Raw genomic sequence first — 24,012 nt, forward strand, 5'->3', positions numbered from 1 at the left:
TGTTCTATGTTAGTCTATTTCTGTGTGTAGTTATTCTATTTCTATGCTTAGTTTATTGGGTTGACCTTCAATTGGAGGCAGCTGTTCCTCGTTGTCACGATTATTGTCGGTGAAGGAGGACCAAAATGCAGCAGGACTGTGTTTGTTCATTTTGAACATTTATTAAATCAAAATGAACACAAAAACAACAAAATGAACTCACGATATACCGACAGTCTTCTCAGGCTCATACATGCTAGACAAGAAACAATCTCCCACAAATGACAGACACAAACACACCCTAATATATGGGACTCTCAATCAAAGGCAAAGGGAAAACACCTGCCTTCAATTGAGAGTCCCAACCCCAATTAACCAATCATAGAAACACACTCACTAGACTACACATAGAAATACATAAACATAGACCATAAACCAAAAAACCCGGAAATACTAAATCAAACTCCCTTTTACAAAAACACCACCCCGAACCACATAAAACAAATACCCTCTGCCACGTCCTGACCAAACTAAAATGACAATTAACCCTTATACTGGCCAGGACGTGACACTCGTTGCCTCTAATTGAAGGTCCTATTTAATAGGGGTGTTTTTCTATGGGATTTGTGGGTAGTTGTTTCTCCGTATAGTCATTTGTCCTTACCGGGCTGTTTTTCGTTGTTGTTTTGTTCAAGTGTTTTGTTTTGTTTCTTTAATAAATAAGAAGATGAGCATACACATTCCCGCTGCGTTTTGGTCTACTCCATATGACGAACGTGACAGAACTACCCACCACCAACGGACCAAGCAGCAGGCCCAGGAGGAGCAAGGATCCTGGGCCAGGGAAGAAGGGAGTGGAGGACGTCATGGACATGGGAGGAGGTAATGGCAGGGGACAAGACCCTGTCATGGAAACAGGTGGAGACAGAGAGGGAGGAACGGCGACAGTACGAAGAGCGAGCCCAACGACGGAAGCACGAGAGGCACCCCCCAAGGGCGAGCCCTAAGCCAACTCCCCGTGCTTATTATGGGGAGCAGCGGATCATGAAAGCGCCGGTCTATGCGGAAGTGCGCACTATCTCGCCCATGTGCACGCACAGTCCGGTGCGAGCGATCCCAGCCCCTCGCAAGTGCCGTGCTAGAGTGGGCATCCAGCCAGGTAGGAGTATGCCTGCGCAGCACATCTGGCCACCAGTGCGTCTCCTAGGCCCAGGCTACCCTGCGCCTGCTCTACGCACGGCAGCCATCAGGCCTCTGCACAGCCCAGTTCGCCCTGTGCCAGCACTCCGCCCGTGCAAGGCTACTGTGACTACCCAGCCAGGATGGGTGGTGCAGGCTGTGCACTCCAGACCTCCAGTGCTTGTTCATGGCCCGGTGTATCCAGTTCCTGCTCCTCGTACTAGCCTTAAGGTATGTGTCCCTAGTCTGGCGCCTCCAAAGCCAGCACCACGCACCAGGCCTCCAGTGTGTCAGCCCAGTCTAGTACGTCCTGTTCCTGCTCCTCGCACTAGCCCTGTGGTGCGTGTCCCTAGTCTGGTGTCTCCAAAGCCAGCCCCACGCACCAGGCCTTTAGTGCGCAGTCCCCGTCTAGAGCTTCCGGCGACAGTGCCCCGTCTAGAGCTTCTGGCGACAGTGCCCCGTCTAGAGCTTCTGGCGACAGTGCCCCGTCTAGAGCTTCCGGCGACAGTGCCCCGTCTAGAGCTTCCGGCAACAGTTCCCAGGTCTAGAGCTTCCGGCGACAGTTCCCCGTCTAGAGCTTCCGGCGACAGTTCCCCGTCTAGAGCTTCCGGCAACAGTTCCCCGTCTAGAGCTTCCGGCAACAGTGCCCCGTCCATTGCTTCCGGCGACATCCTACAGTCCGGAGCCGACAGAGACGGCCCACAGTCCGGAGCCGACAGAGACGGCCCACAGTCCGGAGCCGACAGAGACGGCCCACAGTCCGGAGCCGACAGAGACGGCCCACAGTCCGGAGCCGACAGAGACGGCCCACAGTCCGGAACCGACAGAGACGGCCCACAGTCCGGATCCGACAGAGACGGCCCACAGTCCGGAATCGACAGAGTCGCCCTCCAGTCCGGAGCTCCCAGTGTCGCCTTCCAGCCCGAGGTCTCCAGTTATGAGCATCAGCCCGAGGTCTCCAGCGACGCGCCTCAGCCCGAGGTCTCCAGCGGGGGTGGACAGGTTAGGTTGGGGACTAAGGCCGGAGCCTGAGCCACCTCCGTAGTTGGAGGATTGGGGAGGGGGCGGGGGGGTGTAGCACAAGAACCGTCGGTGATGGTGGCCACCCTCCCTTCCCTCCCTTTAGGTTGGGATTATTTTTGTTTTGGGGTATATTTTTGTGTTTTTTTTGTTTGAGGTGCATCCGGGGTCTGCACCTTTGGGGGGGGTACTGTCACGTCCTGACCAGTAAAAGGGGTTGTTTGTTATTGTAGTTTGGTCAGGGTGTGGCAGGGTGTGTTTGTTTAGTGTGTTTCGGGGTTTGTTGGGCAATGTTCTATGTTAGTCTATTTCCATGTCTGTGTCTAGTTATTCTATTTCTATGCTTAGTTTATTGGGTTGACCTTCAATTGTAGGCAGCTGTTCCTCATTGCCTCTAATTGAAGGTCCTATTTAATAGGGGTGTTTTTCTATGGGATTTGTGGGTAGGTGTTTCTCCGTATAGTCATTTGTCCTTACGGGACTGTTTTTCGTCGTTGTTTTGTTCAAGTGTTTTGTTTCTTTTTTTTAATAAATAAGAAGATGAGCATACACATTCCCGCTGCGTTTTGGTCTACTCCATACGACGAATGTGACAGCTTTGGGGACAGAACGGGTGTTGTATGTGGAGGATGAGGGCTGTAGTAGGTATCTCAGATGGTGGGAGTGAGGCCTAAGAGGGTTTAATAAATAAGCATCAACCAGTGGCTCTTGCGACAGGTATACAGAGATGACTAGTTTACAGAAGAGTAGAGAGTGCAGTGATGTGTCCTATACGGAGCATTGGTGGCAAATCTGATGGCCGAATGGTTAAGAACATCTAGCCGCTCGAGAGCACTCTTACCTGCCGATCTATACATTACGTCTCTGTATTCTAGCATGGTAGGATGGTCATCTGAATCAGGGTTATTCTGGCAGCTGGGGTGGAAGAGAAGCGATTACGATAGAGGAAACCAAGTCTAGATTTAACCTTAGTCTGCAACTTTGATATGTGCTGAGAAAAGGACCATGTACCGTCTAGCCATACTCCCAAGTACTTGTATGAGGTGACTACCTCAAGCTCTAAACCCTCAGAGGTAGTAATCATACCAGTGGGGAGAGGGGCATTCTTCTTACCAAACCACATGACCTTTGTTTTGGAGGTGTTCAGAACAAGGATAAGGGCAGAGAAAGCTTGTTGGACACTAAGAAAGCTTTGTTGTAGAGTGTTTAACACAAAATCCGGGGAGGGGCCAGCTGAGTATAACACTGTATCATCTGCATATAAATTGATGATAGAGCTTCTTACTGCTTGAGCTATGTTGTTAATGTAAATTGAGAAGAGCGTGGGGCCTAGGATCGAGCCTTGGGGTACTCCCTTGTTGACAGGCAGTGGCTGAGACAGCAGATATTGACTTTATACACTGCACTCTTTGGGAGAGGTAGTTAGCAAACCAGTCCAAAGACCCCTCAGAGACACTAATACTCCTTAGCCGGCCCACAAGAATGGAATGGTCTACCTTATCAAAGTTTTGGCCAAGTCAATAAAAATAGCAGCACACCATTGCTTAGAATTAAGGGCAATGGTGACATCATTTAGGACCTTTAAGGTTGCAGTAACACGACCATAACCTGAGCAGAAACCAGACTTAATATCAGAGAGAATACTATTGACAGCAAGAAAGCCAGTAAGTTTTTCCAACACTTTAGATAAACATGGCAAAATAGAAATTGTCCTATAACAGTTAGGATCAGCTTGACCTCCCCCTTTAAATAAAGGATGTACCGTGGATGCCTTCCAAGCAATTGGAACCTCCCCAGAGAGGAGAGACAGGTTAAAAAGGTCAGAGATAGGCTTGGAGATGATAGGGGCTGCAACCTTAAAGAAGAATGGATCTAAACCATCTGACCCAAATGTTTTTTTGGGGTCAAGTTAAGGAGCTCCTTTAGCCCCTCGGACTCACTGACTGCCTGCAGGGAGAAACTTTGTAGCGGGGCAGGGGAAAAAGAGGGAGGAGCATAGGGGCTAGTCGCATTAGAAGGGGTGGGAGATGAGGAAATGTTGGACAGGCAATGAGGCATGGCTGAGTCAAATAGGAATGCTGACTTAATAAAGTGGTGATTAAAGAGCTCAACCATGTGCTCCTTGTCAGTAACAACCACATCATCAACATAAAGGGACATGGGCAGCTGTGAGGAGGAGGTTTTATTCTTGTGATTAGATCAACAGAGAGAGAACTGCTCCTTAAAGTAACTACCTTTGGCCTTCCGGATAGCCTGAGTGCACTTATTTCTCATTTGCCTGAACAAGAGCCAGTCAGCCTGAGTATGTGTGTGCCGAGCCTTTAGCCAAATGGAATTTTTGAGGTGGAGTAACTCTGCCAGATCACTGTCTACAAGGCTACTGTGCGCCCCCACTGGGAAAATCGATGCCATAACCAATTGTGTTACCGCAAAGACCAGCGACCAGTGAGTGTTAAATATCACCAGTAGCTCTGCTTGAAATGGGCACTTTGGGACACGTTTTTAAAGACACACCTACAATATGTCCACCCCTCCCACCTCAGCACAAGCAAGCTGATATAAGACAGGTAAATTACTGGCAGCAGAGCTCTGGCTTTTAAAAGTCGAAATTGCCCAAGAATGTGTTTTTGACACTAGCGCCACCTTAACACCTGCCAAAAATAGAGTCCACATTGTTATTACTAATGGTATGTAGAAATACGATGTGATCTGATGTTTAGTCAACATGCGTGAAATACTGTATACTGTTAGGTTTTAATTACACTTTATAGGTGACTTTCAGGCAGACATCACACCACAATTGTACTACAATTCTGGAGCCATCAACTACAGAAACATTTGAAAAGATGTAGCAACATTTTGGTGTGTGAAAGATGAGAGGTAGAGAGAGAGATGATAAAGAAAGAGAGAGAGGAGATAAATAGTTTCCACAGTCTCTTTTAATTAAAAGTAAATGTACAGTATTTGCAGTAAAAATACTTTAAATTACTACTTAAGTAGTTTTTTGAGGTACAGTATCTGTACTTTACTTGACTATATTGTTGACAACGTTTACTTTTACTTCACTACATTCCTAAAGAAAATGTACTTTCTACTCCCTGACACCCAGAAGTACATTTTGAATACTTAGCAGGACAGGAAAATGGTCCAATTTACACACTTATCAAGAGAACATCCGTGGTCATCCCTACTGCCTCTGATCTGACGGACTCACTAAATGCTTCGTTTGTGAATGATGCCTGAGTGTTGGAGTGAGCCACTGGCTATCCGTAATTTTAAAAAACACGAAAATAGTGCTGTCTAATTTTCTTAATATAAGGATTTTTAAGTTGTTCATACTTTTACTTTTGCTTTTGATACTTAAGTATATTTTAGCAATTACATTTACTTTTGATACTTAGGTATTTTTAAAACCAAATCTTTTAGATTTTTACTCAAGTAATATTTTACTGGTTGACTTTCAGTTTTACCTGTGCCATTTTCTATGAAGGTATCTTTACTTTTACTCAAGTATGACAATTCAGTACTTTTTCCACAACTGTATTTGTTTCAAAACATGGAGATGTCCCTTGTTTTGGCTGTGTCATTGGAAATACCCTAGCTACTGCATAATAAGCACTTAGTGTTAATCAGTAATACAGATGTAAAGCACAATACACTGAGATATGAACACCTCTCCAAGGTCATGAATAACAATGTGCAGGGAAATAATTCTCCAGATATTTACCAAGTTGTCTATTTTAATGTTAACATAATTGGAGATAGTTTCTACACACACTGATACAGAAACAACAGTCCTGTAAAGAGCGGTCACAAAGGCCTGAATAGTTTATTTCAGACAGCACTTCATATTTGATGACATACCAAATTCTGTCTCTGTTTCACCCTGTAGGCTGCTGCTGGTCAGGAGCTGTGTGTGTGTGGTGTGGTGTGTGTGTGTGTGTGTGTGTGTGTGGTGTGGGTGGGTGGGTGTGTGTGTGTGTGTGTGTGGTTTGGTGTGTGTGTGTGTGAACTAGTCATGATTGTTGATTTAGCACTGATTTTATTACTGATTGAGCTTTGATAAGGTATGCAGTTCTGCCCTGATTTAGACAGTTATCTAGCTTCACATTTCTACCCCCGATGTATTTTTTGACTTACCCTGCTTGACAGTGGCTCTGTATACATCTGTACTAGGCCCTGTCTGGACTGTCCTGTCCTCACTAGAAAACCTGCAATGCAGCATTTCCCTCTGAGCCTCACACAGTCTCTTACTAATGGAGTAGAGAACTGAGTAGAGAGCTGAGCCTCTGTTGGAACTAATGGACCACAGATATACAGATGTTTTATAGAAACTAAGAAAACAGGATGATGAAGTCATTTAAGCACTGTTGTGTCTGTAAACTGGGGACCTGAAAAAATAGAGAATAGTGCTGAACTCCTCTGTCTGCTTAGAGAGCAAAGCAGTTCTTGTGTGAGTTCTTGTGTCTTGTGTGTCTGGTGAATGAGGCACAGACCCAGACAGACAGTGACAGACAGACAGTGACAGGCCATATCTCAGAGCAGGGGAAGCCTGGGTCGGAGCAATCTGTGTGGACATGAGTCAGAGAGATGCTCCCCTTTGAAGGGTGGAGGGGTCAGGTACATTAGGACTGGGGGTGAAATCCCAAACTAGTGTGTGTGTTTCACAAATGTCTGTGTATGTGTGTGTGTCTGCTATCTCTGCTCCTGACAATAAGTTTAAGCCAGTTTATGATGGTGTGTGTGTGTGTGATCCACACACACACACCAGCCCCTGACCATGTTACAGAGATAATGAGAGCTCGTTAGCAGAAGTGAAATGAAGTGAAATGTTGAAGCTTTCACAGGGAGGAGACTTCGGACTTAATGCCATTTAACAGATGGCATATTTGACTCTATGATATTTAGTTATTTCTATATGTATGATGTGTAGATGGTTGGATATATTTACAGGCTCCAATTGGGTAAGATGCTCTTGTTGTTTTTTGTTGCAGTTTCTGGCAACAGTCAGTGGTGAATGTGAGGTGAGATTTCAGTCTTACAGGCATCATGAGCTTGATGTGTCAGATACAGGGATTCAAAACAGATAGGATTATTGTGCACTTCAATAGTTTATTGAGTCTAAATGGAAGCTAAAGAAACACCAAATACATCCAGTCTTGAGATGAAATGCATTTAAGTGTCAAAAATCATATTTTCATATTTCACTGTGTTTCTGTATGTCATTTTCTTTTTCACTCAACTCAGAATTGCAACTCAGCATCATGATGCAATCAGCAACATGGCTGAACCTGTGTTCACATCCGATGTTGTCTGGGAATTAGGAGGTTGTCATTGCAATGCCAGAGTAGAAAGGAAACAACCTTACAGCTGAACTGAATATATTAGCATCTAACAAAGACCACAGCTTTAACCCAATGATGTCGATGCTTGCTTTAACCCCACTGGACCAAAGCCAAACTGACCCACAGTGGTTGCCAGGGGTAATAAATGTATTATAATGACCAGAGTGGTTGTTATGGGTAATATGTGTTCTAAAATAAGAGAGGTTGCTATGGGTGATTCAGAATAGATGCCTTTTGATGATTGATGTTCTAGAATGGCCAGAGGTGGAATAGATTCTGTGTGAGGTTTGGGGTGGTAGACTTCTAAGAACTGTCGGTGTCTGTGTTGGTTTGCGGTCATGGTCATGTTGGTCAGGTTTAGGCTGCGGTGGCAAAGCCCACTTGGTTGTCTGTGCGGTCGTAGACGGAGTAGTACTCCCTGAGGAATACATCTCCCAAAATCCACAGGGGCTGTCCGTTTTGGGACGGCAGGTAGGTGGGGATGATCCCCACGAAGCAGAACTGGTACCCACCCTGGTTGTTCTGGATAGAGAGGAGAACACGCATGTTGAGTGCAATACACACACACACACAGATAAACACACATGCACTACTGACACAAGGCTTATGGACCAGCTTGAGCCATCTAAAATGGTCTTCATTATCCTAACATCAGTCATAGAGGGTAACACACGGACAGACACACACTAACTCACCTGCTGGATGTATGCAGATGGCGGCAGGGGGAAGTTGACTCCATTGATGGTGAAGGTGAGAGTAGGCAGGCTGTTGATCTGGTTACAGTTCACTGTGTACTACATCAACAAACAATTCACAGACATGAGTGACACAAAACATCCCTGTACTGGTTAACTCTGGTCTGCACTGGTTTCCACATCCTCTTCTTTCTGGATTACACTGGTTTATGGTGTCAGTTGGTACTGGTCTGTAATGGTTTATAATGGCTTCCTGCTACCTGTCCATACTGGTCCTGCTGGGCTCCAATGGACTGCATCAGGGTTCCCAAGATCTGTCTGGGTGCAGTCAGCATGGAGGTGCCTGTATCCACGATGGCCTGGCAGCCTTGCCCACACCACCCTGTCTCCTGACCGTTGATCTGGAACCTGGAGATTTACAAGGGTTAGTGTTAGACAGACAGTTAGACAGACAGTTAGACAGTTAGACAGACAGACAGACAGACAGACAGACAGACAGACAGACAGACAGACAGACAGACAGACAGACAGACAGACAGACAGACAGACAGACAGACAGACAGACAGACAGACAGAGAGGCTTTAGACATTTTTCATCCCAGCTTTTGAAGGCTCCTGGTGGTTCTGATGTCAGTGTATGGTTAGGTATGTTTGGTTAGTGTGGTTGATCCTGACCCTTGGATGCCGATCTGCCAGTATGTCTGGGCGGTGACGGGGGTCCAGTAGATCTGACCCTGGTACTTGGTGGTGTCCACTTCTCCAAACGACAACTCACTGCCCTGCTGACTGTCCCTGCACAGAATTTTTTTTAAGCCATCAAACAGTTTTACATAGATAGAAGGTGGTTGGCGAGAAGATGGTTCACTCTTCACAGAAGACACTTTTCTTTCCAAAAATCGTACATCTTATATCAGTGATTTAGTTTCTGGAGCAGGAGTAATGAATATAACATTGATTATGTACATAATTAAGTAAGTACATCATTAAAGTATATTACACGGTCATCTAGAAAAAGAACACATTGGCCTGCAGAAGATTCTGTGATATCTGTGTGTATTTTATATTGAGGTCTGGTAGTAGTACATTATATGTGTGGTAAGTAAGTAGTGGTAGGGGTACAGATGTCAGATCTTAACTTGATCACTTTTTTGTCACTGCTCATTTTCCTGCTGCATGAGGAAATACAAATGAGCCTTGTAGGTCCCTGAAAAAGAGCAGTTTTCTTTATCTCCATGCTGGGGCATTTGAGTCATTTGAGGTCAGGACTTGGTTTCAAAATAAATGTCTCTCTTTTTCGCTGAAACGCTAGGCCTAGGTCAAATTTCTGCATTTGAAATGCAGTCATACACATCAACAACCGTCCTTTTATATAGCATAACAACACAAGATAGATATTGGTCTCATCTAGGCTATGACATACAAGCTTCAAGTGTATCTTAAGTTCAAAATGTAGTTCAATCGTGGGGTGTGGTAGGGTGGGGTGGGTTAGGGTTGCTGCCGCCAGCTCGCACATATAAGCCTACCATGTTGGCTTTGGTTCAATTCCGGCCCACAACTTTCTGGCACAAATAAGTCAATCCCCCGATATACTAGATTTATTTACACATTTTAAATATGGACAGTCCAGGGATATTTTACCCCCGATCTTGATAAGAAATGACCATATCAGACCCTTTTGGATAACATAAATAGGAAACCAATAAAATTGTAACTATAGGCTACACCAACATTAGTGTCATGTCAATTCCCACAGTGGATACTTTATTTCTATTGTATGGAATGCTTGTCAAATAGATAAATCACCCTTAGTCTGCTCAAAAAGTACTCTGTTGTTCTTATTACAATACCAACCAGAGGGTGAACATATCTAGAAACACTTTGGTTGCAAGCAGGACTAAGGTAACGCCAACATCGTCTTTTAGGGAGCGGTAATGAAGTAAGTGTGAAAAGGTGTGTTAACCGCTACTGTTTGTTTCCCTGGCTGAGTTTATGAGCTGATTTGGGCCATCATCTGATTGACAGATGTAGGCCTGCTGTGGAACAATAAACCTTCCTCCAGTGTGGATGCTTGTCCACGTTTTATAGTTAGGCTATGTATAATTTGTGAATATAGTTCTGGTCTTTGGTGTGAATTGGAAGCTTGTATTGTGTGCCTTTAATATTTCATTTCTTAAAGCTGTCAAGATGTTTATACATTTGAGCCTATCCAAAGACGATTTAGTTGATTAATTTTACTTCTTGAAAACATTTAAATAAATGCAATTAACTTGAGGGTCTAATGTAGTCTCAGGCTGGTCACTAGATCGCTCAGCACAGGGCGCAAACTCATGAGGTTCGGTATGAGCTGCTTAGACCACTGCACTATGGCAGATCACAATGCTCTAGCGAGCATTAAGAATATTATGAATACTGATGATACATAGGCGTGTCATTTTGTATTATTTTGTTTTAAGCCTTCCCCAAACCATAGCCCTAAACTTAACCACTCAGAATTAATTCCTAAACTGTTAACCTTTTGGTTGTTTCTGTTTTAATCATGTAACCACGCGAAATGAATGCGTCAAAAATAGACATTGATCCATGAGTCAAAGGGCAGTGGGCCGAATTTGAACCCATGCCGACTCTGACATATATGTGCCGGGGTCAGTGGCTGTAACCGCTGGACCACACAGGAATTTAAGAAAACAATAATTAATCCTGCATATTGCTTGATCTTCAACTGATATTAAAACTATTTATCTAAAACAACTGATTATCCCTAACGAAAATACATCTACCTCCTACGAATATGCCCGTTTATTATAATCCACATAAGAATTAACACGAGACACGTCGTAGCCTTCACGTAGCCTACATAAGGTACAATGTAGGTATGTTACTGCTTTGTATACAAACACGCTTCCAGCTGCCCACTGGTACAATTCTAAATAATTCTTCAGATATTCAAATCCTCCTTCTGCAGGATTATTTTCCTCTTGCGGTGAAAGGGGTCCAATTAAGATCTGACATCTGTAGTGGTGTGTGTGTTGTAAGTAGTGGTATATATGTGGTAAGTGCGGAAGTGGCATATGTGTGGTAAGTAGTGGTATATATGTGGTAAGTAGTGGTAGTGGTAAATGTGTGGTAAGTAGTGGAACTGGTATATTTGTGGTAATTAGTGGTAGTAGTATAAGTGTGGTCAGTAGTGGTATTGGTATAAGTGTGGTCAGTAGTGGTAGTGGTGTAAATGTGGTCAGTAGTGGTATTGGTATATGTGTGGTAAGTAATGATAGTGATATATTTGTGGTAAGTAGTGGTTGTTGTATAAGTGTGGTCAGTAGTGGTATATGTGTGGTAAGTAGTGGTAGTGGTATAAGTGTGGTAATTAGTGATAGTGGCATATATGTGGTAAGTAGTGGTATGCATGTGGTAAGTAGTGGTATATGTGTGGTAAGTAGTGGTAGTGATATATGTGTGGTAAGTAGTGATAGTGGCATATATGTGGTACGTAGTGATATATGTGTGGTAAGTAGTGATAGTGGCATATATGTGGTAATTAGTGGTAGTGGTATATTTGTGATAAGTAGTGGTATATATGTGGTAAGTAGTGGTATATGTGTGGTAAGTAGTGACAGTGGTATATGTGTGGTAGATAGTGGTAGTGGTATATGTGTGGTAAGTAGTGGTAGTGGTATATTTGTGGTAAGTATTGGTAGTGGTATATGTGTGGTAAGTAGTGGTAGTGGTATATGTGTGGTAAGTAATTGTAGTGGTAAATGTGTGGTAAGTAGTGGTAGTGGTATATGTGTAGTAAGTAGTGGTAGTGGTATTTGTGTGGTAAGTAGTGGTAGTGGTATATGTGTGGTAAGTAGTGGTAGTGGTAGTGGTATATTTGTGGTAAGTGGTGGTATGTATGTGGTATAAGTGATGGTAGGAGTACTGACCTGGTCAGGTAGAATGCAAATATGTTAGACTGCAGAAGGTTCAGTGACATGATATTGTCCATGACGGGAGTTTCTTGTCCAGCTGAGATGGAAGGGTAGGACAGGCCAAGGATACCATCAAACTGGGCCACAGCAAAGGTCTGACCTGGCTCGTTAGTGCTCAGACCAATCTCCTGGTTGTTGATGACAATACCACCGACCTAAAGAGGTGTCAAACAACACACACACCCAGCATCATGGAAACACGTTGGTTTTATTAGAATGGAAGTACATGTACTGTTGTGGCTGTATCTGTTGTGGCTTTTTATTGCATGTAGTGAAGAATAACTGTGGTAGAAGTAGTTAAGTATTTGTAAGGTTGTTATGGTGGAACTCACGTTGACGGTGTCGTATCCGAAGACTCCATTGAGACTGCCAGTTCCGTAGGGCAGGTAGAAAGTTTGCCCATTAGCTGAGTAGGTGGACGACTGCTGGGGGTTGAACTTTGTGTGGGCGTCTGCAGGAGGAAGGAACATAAACAACTTAAAGAGGAAATATACTGTCTACAATTTATTTATCTGGGAAGTATGTAGAAGTGATAATGGACCTAAATATCTCTGATGGTAGTAGTAGTAGTAGTAGATGTGCTGTAGTAGTAGTAGTACAGTAGTAGTAGTAATAGTAGTAGTACAGTTAGTAACATTTATTGTTGAGGAAGTAGCAGTTCGTTGACACATGTAGTAGGTTGTTGTAATATTAGCTAGCAGTGGCTTTCATTGTCATGAAGCTATCCAGCTGTACTCACTGCAGGCCTGAGTGTTGCAGAGTACAGAGTCAACCCACAGGTTGGCAGAGCCAGTGTCAAACAACACCTGGAAGGACTGGGGGGGAGTACCGATGGTGATGGCTCCATAGTAAGTGGTCTGGAAAACACAACAGGGATAATACAGTTGACAAAAGATAGAGGTGCTGCTAATACATTCAGACAACAACGCATCAGATCTAGAGTGGTTGGCTTGGTTTAGACTCTACTTCATGGAGTTAGACGTTATCGTGACATGGTTGTTATCTAGTTAGACCTAGAATTCAAATTTTTTACATTAGCCTACATCAGAATTTCTTTCTGGAATATGAAAATAGACTACTGTGGACATAGACAGATATAGACAGGACATTGAGTAACATTCTAGATAGACCATAAGCTTGGGTTTTAGAGCATGTACTTACGTCAGCGTAGTTGTTGATGTACATGGTGGTGGAGCCAGCGAACTCGTCAGGAAAGTATTTGAGAGCGGGGTCTTGGTAGGGCAGGCGTTCTCCCTTCTCCATCATTCTCTCACGGATTGACTTATGCTTCACCAGAGGGATCCTAGGGTAACAAGAACACAGATGCACTCAGATATGAAGTCGAACTCTGCAAATGCAAATAGGGGTAGAGAGAGCGACAAGGAGTTATCATTGACTATGAGAGCTGAGAAAATAAAATTGTGTTTTAGGGAGAATTTAAAGAAAAGAGCAGCTGGAGTGATAATTTGAAAAAGAAATAAAGTGAGTACTAACCTGTGGATTCCCTCAGCGAGCACAGCACATACCAGCACAATAACGAGACACTTCATGGTCGCTCCTGAAATCACAACCAGTGGTGGATACACCTTAGCTTGGGTCAGGACTGTTCTTATATACTGTACCAAACATACATATGTGCACACATGAATGCAAGCAGGTGTGATATGGGTACGCGTGAGTGTGTGTACACATCCCTTATCAGACTTAAGTAGGTGACTATCAGCTCCTTTTTCCCCTGACTCCACATTCTCTATTCAGTGTGCAGGCAAGCCCCTACTCCCCTGTACCGATAGCAGCGCTAACCAAAACAGTACTATTAGTTTACTGAACCTATAAGGGAGATGACCAGATTAGATAAGATACAGGGCTCTATTTTAACAAACCAAACGTGATGGTAAATCTTTTTGCTTATGGTAGCGTTATGGGTTCAGCGGTGTCAAAATGATTTTTTTCACAGAGAATTTTTGCTGTGCTTCAAGATAATCAAATGAGCCTCATGAGTCCCTGAAAATCAGCAGTTCTCTTTCTTTCAATAGGGGGTAGTTTAGTTATTGGGGTCAAGGCTTGCAATAAAAATTATGTTCTCTTTCGCTCCCTCAAACGCTATGCCTAGGTCCTATTACTGCAACATTCAAATGTACAAAAATATATCTGAAATACAGCCATATACATCCACAACTGTAGTTTTATATAGCTTAATAACCCAAGATAGATATCATACACGTGTCTAGTGTATCTTAAGGTTACGAATAAACTGTCAACGTTTTGTTTAATTGTCGCCTGTCACGTCCTGACCCTCCTATGAGGTAATTTGCCATAGTAGAGTGGTCAGGGCGTGACAAGTGGTTGTGTTGGGTGGTTTTGGGTTTTCTGTTTATATGTGTGTTTTTTCTAGTATTCTATGTCTATGTTTTGTTTTCCATGTTTTGGCCGGGTATGGTTTCCAATCAGAGGCAGGTGTCTTTCGTTGTCTCTGATTGGAAGCCATACTTAGGCAGCCTGTTATCTTTTGGGGTTTGTGAGTTATTGTTATTTCTGTGTGTGTACGGCACAGTGCGTTACGTTTCTTGCTGCGTACCTGTTTATTGTTTTGGTTTCGGTTTCCTTCTATAAAGATGTGTAATTACCGGCACGCTGCGCCTTGGCTCCTTTATGACAGGGAATTTGAAGACAGCACTCGTGACATCGCCTGGGGTGTTCTAGCAGTTAGGGCCAGTACCATACAGGACCAGTCAAAAGTTTGGCCACACCTACTCATTCCAAGGTTTTTCTTTATTTTTACTATTTTCTACATTGTAGAATAATATTGAAAACATGAAAACTGTTAAATAACACACATGGAATCATGTAGTAACCAAAAAAGTGTTAAATCAAAGATTTGAGATTCTTCAAAGTAGCCACCCTTTGCCTTGATGACAGCTTTGGACACTCTTGGCATTCTCTCAACCAGCTTCATGAGGTAGTCACCTGGAATGCATTTCAATTAGCAGGTGTGCCTTGTTAAAAGTTAATTTGTGGAATTTCTTTCCTTCTCGTTAATGCGTTTGAGCCAGTCAGTTGTGTTGTGACAAGGTAGGGGTGGTATACAGAAGATAGCCCTATTTGGTAAAAGACACAGTCCATATTATGGCAAGAGTCAAAATTGAATCAAATCAAATGTTATTGGTGACATACACATATTTAGCAGATGTTATTGTGGGAGTAGCTTAAGGCTTGTGTTCCTAGCTCCAACAGTGCAGACGTATCTAACAGGTCACAACAATACCCACTAATATAAAATTAAAATAATGGAATTAAGAAATATATAAATATTAGATTGAGCAATTTCAGTGTCATTGACTAAAATACAAAATAATAGAATACAGTATATACATATGAGATGAGTAAAGCAGTATGTAAATATTGTTAAAACATTATTAAAGTGACTAGTGTTCAATTATTAAAGTGGCCAGTGATTCCAAGTCTGTGTATACAGGGCAGCAGCCTCTAAGGTGCAGGGTTATGTAACCGGGTGGAAGACGGCTAGTAATGGCTATTTAACAGTCTGATGGCCTTGAGATAGAAGCTGTTTTTCAGTCTCTCGGTCCCAGCTTTGATGCACCTGTCTTGACCTCACCATCTGGATGATAGAGGGGTGAACAGGCCGTGGCTTGGGTGGTTGTTGTCCTTGATGATCTTTTTGGCCTTCCTGTGAATTCGGCTGCTGTAGGTGTCCTGGAGGGCAGGTATTGTGCCCCTGGTGATGCGTTGGGCAGACCGCACCACCCTCTGGAGAGCCCTGAGGTTCTGGGCATTTGTGCATCTGTAAACGTTTGTGAGGGTTTTAGGGGCCAAGCCAAATTTATTCAGCTGTTGCACCTTCTTCACCACACTATCTGTGTGGGTGGACCATTTCAGAACATCAGTGATGTGAACGCCGAGGAACTTGAAGCTTCCCACCTTCTCCACTGCAGTCCTGTTGATGTGGATAGGGGCATGCTCCCTCTGCTGTTTCCTGAAGTCCACAATGAGCTCCTTTGTTTTGTTGATGTAGAGTAAGAGGTTATTTTCCTGGCACCATTCTCCCAGGGCCCTCACCTCCTCCCTGCAGGCTGTCTCGTCATTGTTGGTAATCAAGCCTACTACTTTTGTGTTATCTGCAAACTTGATGATTGAGTTGGGGGCAAGCGTGGCCATGCAGTCATAGGTGAACAGGGATTACAAGAGGGGGCTGAGAATGCACCCTTGTGGGGTCCCTGTGTTGAGGATCAGCGAAGTGGAGGTGTTGTTTCCTAACTTCACCACCTGTGGGCGGCCCATCAGGAAGTCCAGGACCTAGTTGCACAGGGCGGGGTTCAAACCCAGGGCCCTGAGCTTAATGATGAGCTTGGAGGGTACTATGGTTTTGAAGGCTGAGCTATAGTTAATGAAAAGCATTCTTACATAGGTTCCTCTTGTCCAGATGGGATAGGGTAGTGTGCAGTGTGATGGCGATTGCATCATCTGTAGATCTATTGGGGCGGTAAGCAAATTGAAGTGGGTCTATGGTGTCAGGTAAGATAGAGATGATATGATCCTTAACTGTTCTCTCAAAGCACTTCATGATGACAAGTGAGAGCTACAGGGCGATAGTAATTTAATTCAGTTACCTTTGCTTTCTTGGGAACAGGAGCAATGGTGGACATCTTGAAACAAGTGTGGACAGCGGACTGGGATAGGGAGAGATTATATATGTCCATATACACTCCATCCAGCTGGTCTGCGCATGATCTGAGGACACTGCTAGGGATGCCGTCTGGGCTAGCAGCCTTGTGAGGGTTAAAACGCTTAAGTGTCTTACTAACGTTGGTCACTGGGAAGGAGAGCCCACAGTCCTTGGTAGCAGGCCGCGTTGGTGGCACTGTGTTATCCTCAAAGTGGGCAAAGAAGGTGTTTAGCTGGTCCGGATGCAAGATGTCGGTGTCTGTGATGTGGCTGGTTTTCCCTTTGTAGTCCGTGATTGTCTGTAGACCCTGCCACATACTTCTCATGTCTGAGCCGTTGAATTGGGACTCCACTTTGTCTCTGTACTGACGTTAGGCGGGGGAGGTTCTTGTAGGCATTTTGAAAAGTTGAGTAGCAGTGATCCAATGTTTTCCCAGCGGGAGTACTACAGTCAATGTGTTGATAGAACTTCAGTAGCGTTTTCCTCAGATTTACTTTGTTAAAATCCCCAGCTACAATAAATCTGGCCTCAGGTATGTGGTTTCCAGTTTGCATATGGTCCAGTGTGGATCTTTGAGGGCCGTCGTGGTATCGGCTTGAGGGTGAATATACATGGCTGTCACTATAACCGAAGAGAATTCTCTTAGGGGATAATACGGTCGGCTGTCAGAAACCGTCTTTAACGTGTAGGAGGGGTGAAGTCAGGCGCAGGAGACAGAACTACGTGAAACACACGTTTAATGAAATGAGTCCAAAAATCCAAGGCAGCATACAAAACTCAAAACAATAGGAATTAAATCCAAAATGAGCTGGGACGCAGCCCAGCAGACCCTCATGCCTAAAATACAGCACAGTGGAGCATAATCAAATCCCCAACCTACGTAGGACGAAACAAAATTAACCCCGCACAACCCCAAACCAAAAACAGACAGACTGAATAACCCCACTAATGACCTAACCCAAAACAGGTGCTAACCTAAACAGACATCACCAAACGAAACAGAAAAGGGGATTGGTGGCAGCTAGTAGGCCGGCGACGACGACCGCCACCCGAACGGGGAGAGGCGCCACCTTCTGTGGACGTTGTGACATCGGCATTTGATTGTGAGGTATTATAGGTTGGGTGAACAAAAGGACTTGAGTTTCTGTATGTTATCACAATAACACCATGAGTAGTTAATCATGAAACATACACCCCCGCATTTCTTCTTTCCGGAGAGTTCTTTATTCCTGGATGGTGTGCACGCCTCCTGAGTAGGACTAGAAGTCCACTCTGAATACTTTTTCTCCACCGGTGGTGTTTTGGAGCAGCCTCAAACAGCTCAAATAAGCAAAGAGAAATGACAGTCAATCATTACTTTAAGACATGAAGGTCAGTCAATCCCCAAAATTTTAAGAACTTTCACATTTTCTTCAAGTGTAGTTGCAAAAAAGTGCTATGATGAAACTGGTTCTCATGAGGACCGCCACAGGAAAGGAAGACCCAGACTTACCTCTGCTGCAGAGGATAAGGTAATTAGAGTTAACTGCACCTCCAGATTGCGGCCCCAAAAAATGCTTCACAGAGTTCAAGTAACAGAAATATCTCAACATCAACTGTTCGGAGGAGACTGCATGAATCAGGCCTTCATGGTCGAATTGCTGCAAAGAAGCCACTACTACAGGACACCAATAAGAGGAATAGACTTGCTTGGGCCAAGAAACACGAGTGTGGAAATGTGTCCTTTGGTCTGTTGAAATTTTTGGTTCCAACCACCGTGTCTGCGTGAGATGCAGAGTAGGTGAACGGTTGATCTCTGTATGTGTGGTTCCCACCGTGAAGCATGGAGGAGGAGGTGTGATGTATGGGGGTGCTTTGCTGGTGACACTGTCAGTGATTTATTTACAATTCAAGGCACACTTAAACAGCATGGCTTCCACAGTATTCTGCAGCGATACGCCATCCCATCTGCTTTGCGCTTAGTGGGACTATCATTTGTTTTTCTACAGGACAATGACCCAAAACACACGTCCTGACATGCCTGCTCCCTCTCTTCCCCCCTGGCACTCGAGGGCGCCAGGCTCCGCAGCATTGCGCACTTCTGCCATCATCATTACGCACACCTGCCGTCCCCCCGTCACGCGCATTAGTGATTATTGGACTCACCTGGACTCAATCACCTCTGTCCTTAACTTCCCTATATCTGTCTGGTTCCCCGCTCTGTTCACTGCTTCTGTATTGATTGTCTTATGTCCTTGTATACCCGTGTGCTGACGTTATTCCTGTCTTGTTTTATGTCTGTTCCTGAATAAATGTTTAGCTCCCCGCACCTGCTTCTCATCCCCGGCGTAGGGTTTTACACCTCCAGGCTGTGTAAGTGCTATTTGACCAAGGAGAGTGATGGAGTGCTGCATCAGATGACCTGGCCTCCACAATCACCCAACCTCAACCCAATTGAGATGGTTTGGGATGAGTTGGACCGCAATGTGAAGAAAAAGCAGCCAACAAGTGCTCAGTATATGTGGGAACTCCTTCAAGACTGTTGGAAAACATTCCTCATGAAGCTGGTTGAGAGAATGCCAAGAGTGTGCATAGCTGTCATCAATGCAAAGGGTGGCTACTTTGAAGAATCTAAAATCTGAAATATATTTTGGTTGAAAACTTTTTTGGTTACTACATGGTTCTGTAATGTGTTATTTCATAGTTTTGATGTCTTCACTATTATTCTAAGTTGTAGGAAATAGTAAAAATAAAGAAATTAGTTGGTGTGTCCACACTTTTGACTGGTACTGTATATGTCTTTTGTGTTGGCGTTGGTTTGATTCTAGCCCACGCCCTTCTGACACAAGTAACTCAATCCCCACGATTGAGTTGGTTTAGTTACACATTTCAAATATTCACAGTCTAGGATATTGTACCCCTGATGTTGATAATTGTCACGTCCTGACCAGCAGATGGAGCTAGTGTTTTAGTTTTGGGGTCAGGACGTGGCATGTTTGTGTTGGGAATGTTTGTGTTGTTGATTAGGACTTCCAATTGAAGGCAGGTGTGTTGAGTTGCCTTTGATTGGAAGTCCTATATAGGTGTGTGTGTTTTTCTTTGGGGTTGTGGGTGGTTGTTCTTGCACTGCGTTTTTGTATGCCTGTAAGACTGTCCCTGTTGTGTTTATTGTTTTTTCAGTGGATACTTTACTCCTTCTTTTGAAATTAAAATATGAGTATCCATATTCCCGCTGCGCCTTGATCCTCCTTTCAACAGCACGAAGGATTTTGTGACAGAACCACCCACCAAACAAGGACCAAGCAGCGGAAGAGGAAGGAGCAGCGACAGGAGAGAAAAAGGGAGGAATGGACATGGGAGGACGTCCTGGACGGCAAGGGAGCCTACACCTGGGAAGAGATCCTGGCCGGAAGGGATCGCCTCCCATGGGAACAGGTGGAGGCACTCAGGAGAGTGGAGGCAGCTGGACAGAGGAACCATCGGGAACGTTATGCTGGAACACGGTTGGGTAGGAAACCCGAGAGGCAGCCCCAAGATTTTTTTGGGGGGGGCACACGGGTAGCTTGGCCAGGCCAGGGAAGAGCCGTAAGCCAGCTACCCGTGACTACAGGGAGGTGCGTATGAGGTGGAGGGCGCCATGTTACGCTGAGGTACGCACCATCTTGCCTATACGGACGCACAGCCCAGTCCGCCCAGTACCAGCGCCCCGCAGGTGCCAGGGCAAGGTGAGCATCAAGCCGGAAGGGGTGAAGCCAACCCTGCACTCAAGACCGCCAGTGCGCCCTTTCGGTCCGGTGTTTCCCGCTAGACGCACTAGCATGGAGGTGCGTGTCTCCAGGCTGGCATGTCCAGTACCAGCCCCACGCATCAGGAGTCTAGTGCGTCAGCCCAGCCTCGCCAGGCGTAAGTCGCCAGAGCTGCCCGCCAGTCAACAGTCACCAGAGCTGCCCGCCAGTCAACAGTCACCAGAGCTGCCCGCCAGTCAACAGTCACCAGAGCTGCCCGCCAGTCAACAGTCACCAGAGCTGCCCGCCAGTCAACAGTCACCAGAGCTGCCCGCCAGTCAACAGTCACCAGAGCTGCCCGCCAGTCAGGAGTCACCAGAGCTGCCCGCCAGTCAGGAGTCACCAGAGCTGCCCGCCAGTCAGGAGTCGCCAGAGCCGCCCGCCAGTCAGGAGCCGCCAGAGCCGCCCGCTAGTCAGAAGCCGCCAGAGTGGCCCGACTGCCCGTAACTGCCAGAGTGGCCCGACTGCCCGGTTCTGCCAGAGTGGCCCGACTGCCCGGTTCTGCCAGAGTGGCCCGACTGCCCGGTTCTGCCAGAGTTGCCCGACTGCCCGGTTCTGCCAGAGTGGCCCGACTGCCCGGTTCTGCCAGAGTGGCCAAACTGTCCTGATCTGCCAGGGTGCCCTGCCTGTCAGGATCTGCCAGAGTGGTCCTCCTGTCCTCCGGTCCAGCCCGAGAGGCCCTCCTGCCCTCCGGCCCAGCCCGAGTGGCCCTCCTGCCCTCCGGCCCAGCCCGAGTGGCCCTCCTGCCCTCCGGCCCAGCCCGAGTGGCCCTCCTGCCCTCCGGCCCAGCCCGAGTGGCCCTCCTGCCCCCCGGCCCAGCCCGAGTGGCCCTTCTGCCCTCCGGCCCAGCCCGAGGGGCCCTCCTGCCCCCCGGCCCAGCCCGAGGGGCCCTCCTGCCCCCCGGCCCAGCCCAAGGGGCCCTCCTGCCCCCCGGCCCAGCCGGAGGGGCCCTCCTGCCCCCCGGCCCAGCCCGAGGGGCCCTCCTGTCCCCCGGCCCAGCCCGAGTGGTCCGGCTGCCAGGGTCAGCCCGAGTGGCCCGTCTGCCCGGCGCAGCTATCGGCGCCATCAAAGTGGGCGATGCCGAAGGTGGAGCGAGGTCCACGGCCTGCACCTGAGCCACCTCCAGGATAGGTGGGTTGGGGAGGGAGGGCTTAGCACAGTGCCGTCGGTGACGGCAGCCACCCTCCCTTCCCTCCCTTATTGTTTAGGGGTTATTGTTTGTTTTTTTTGTTGGTGTTTTTCTGTTGGTAGGTGCATTCCAGGGTCTGCACCTTGAGGGGGGGGGGGGTACTGTCACGTCCTGACCAGCAGATGGAGCTAGTGTTTTAGTTTTGGGGTCAGGACGTGGCATGTTTGTGTTGGGAATGTTTGTGTTGTTGATTGGGACTTCCAATTGAAGGCAGGTGTGTTGAGTTGCCTTTGATTGGAAGTCCTATATAGGTGTGTGTGTTTTTCTTTGGGGTTGTGGGTGGTTGTTCTTGCACTGCGTTTTTGTATGCCTGTAAGACTGTCCCTGTTGTGTTTATTGTTTTTTCAGTGGATACTTTACTCCTTCTTTTGAAATTAAAATATGAGTATCCATATTCCCGCTGCGCCTTGGTCCTCCTTTCAACAGCACGAAGGATTTTGTGACAATAATAAATGACCACACGAGACACTTTTGGATACCATAAATAGGAAACAAATAAAATAATAACAGTAGGCTACACCAACATTAGTTTACATTCATACAAAGGGTCGGGAAATTGCCACAGGAGATTTGCCGTGGTAAACCAGGAAAGATGGTTTTGTTGAGCTGAGACACTTTTCTTTGATGTGTAAATGATCAGATATTTTTTTTACATCATATTTGCACTTCTTCAGAAATAGCAGAAGATATTCCATTTTATTCGAGCCATGTCCGTTCTCAACATAAACTCATGGACAGTGAATCTTTCTAATAAGTTTGGTTTTTAATCAAATTAAATAATATATATAAAAATAAAGGTAACACTAAAATAACACATCCTAGATCTGAATTGATGAAATAATCTTATTAAATACTTTTTTCTTTACATAGTTGAATGTGCTGACAACAAAATCACACAAAAAGAATCAATGGAAATTCAATTTATCAACCCATGAAGGTCTGGATTTGGAGTCACACTCAAAATTAAAGTGGAAAACCACACTACAGGCTGATCCAACTTTGATGTAATGTCCTTAAAACAAGTCAAAATGAGGCTCAGTAGTGTGTGTGGCCTCCACGTGCCTGTATGACCTCCCTACAACGCCTGGGCATGCTCCTGATGAGGTGGCGGATGTCTCCTGAAGGATCTCCTCCCAGACCTGGACTAAAGCATCCGCCAACTCCTGGACAGTCTGTGGTGCAACGTGGCGTTGGTGGATGGAGCAAGACATGATGTCCCAGATGTGCTCAATTGGATTCAGGTCTGGGGAACGGGCGGGCCAGTCCATAGCATCAATGCCTTCCTCTTGCAGGAACTGCTGACACAGTCCAGCCACATGAGGTCTAGCATTGTCTTGCATTAGGAGGAAGCCAGGGCCAACCGCACCAGCATATGGTCTCACAAGGGGTCTGAGGATCTCATCTCGGTACCTAATGGCAGTCAGGCTACCTCTGGCGAGCACATGGAGGGCTGTGCGGCCCCCCAAAGAAATGCCACCCCACACCATGACTGACCCACCGCAAAACCGGTCATGCTAGAGGATGTTGCAGGCAGCAGAACGTTCTCCACGGCGTCTCCAGACTCTGTCACGTCTGTCACATGTGCTCAGTGTGAACCTGCTTCATCTGTGAAGAGCACAGGGTACCAGTGGCGAATTTGCCAATCTTGGTGTTCTCTGGCAAATGCCAAACGTCCTGCACGGTGTTGGGCTGTAAGCACAACCCCCACCTGTGGACGTCGGCCCTCATACCACCCTCATGGAGTCTGTTTCTGACCGTTTGAGCAGACACATGCACATTTGTGGCCTGCTGGAGGTCATTTTGCAGGGCTCTGGCAGTGCTCCTCCTGCTCCTCCTTGCACAAAGCGGAGGTAGCGGTCCTGCTGCTGGGTTGTTGCCCTCCTACGGCCTCCTCCACGTCTCCTGATGTACTGGCCTGTCTCCTGGTAGCGCCTCCATGCTCTGGACACTACGCTGACAGACACAGCAAACCTTCTTGCCACAGCACGCATTGATGTGCCATCCTGGATGAGCTGCACTACCTGAGCCACTGTGTGGGTTGTAGACTCCGTCTCATGCTACCACTAGAGTGAAAGCACCGCCAGCATTCAAAAGTGACCAAAACATCAGCCAGGAAGCATAAGAACTGAGAAGTGGTCTCTGGTCACCACCTGCTGAACCACTCCTTTATTGGGGGTGTCTTGCTAATT

At 46.0% G+C, this 24,012-nt stretch overlaps 2 protein-coding genes across 3 annotated transcripts in view; one reads left to right on the top strand and one right to left on the bottom strand.

Moving 5' to 3' along the window:
• The window catches only part of mapk8ip2 (mitogen-activated protein kinase 8 interacting protein 2), a 151,016-nt gene that overhangs the window by 69,892 nt on the left and 57,112 nt on the right, over positions 1–24,012 (top strand). The gene's annotated exons all lie outside the window — the stretch shown is intronic.
• LOC115197262 (gastricsin) lies at positions 7,271–13,782 on the bottom strand. Its single transcript, XM_029758635.1, has 9 exons — positions 13,681–13,782; positions 13,348–13,489; positions 12,926–13,043; positions 12,519–12,637; positions 12,142–12,341; positions 8,894–9,010; positions 8,479–8,626; positions 8,219–8,317; positions 7,271–8,045 (listed from the first exon to the last, which is right to left on the bottom strand). The coding sequence occupies exons 1-9, from the start codon at positions 13,734–13,736 to the stop codon at positions 7,881–7,883; spliced, it is 1,164 nt and encodes a 387-aa protein (XP_029614495.1). The 5' UTR covers positions 13,737–13,782; the 3' UTR covers positions 7,271–7,880.

This window comes from Salmo trutta, chromosome 7, assembly GCF_901001165.1.
Source record: "Salmo trutta chromosome 7, fSalTru1.1, whole genome shotgun sequence".
Taxonomy (NCBI): domain Eukaryota; kingdom Metazoa; phylum Chordata; class Actinopteri; order Salmoniformes; family Salmonidae; genus Salmo; species Salmo trutta.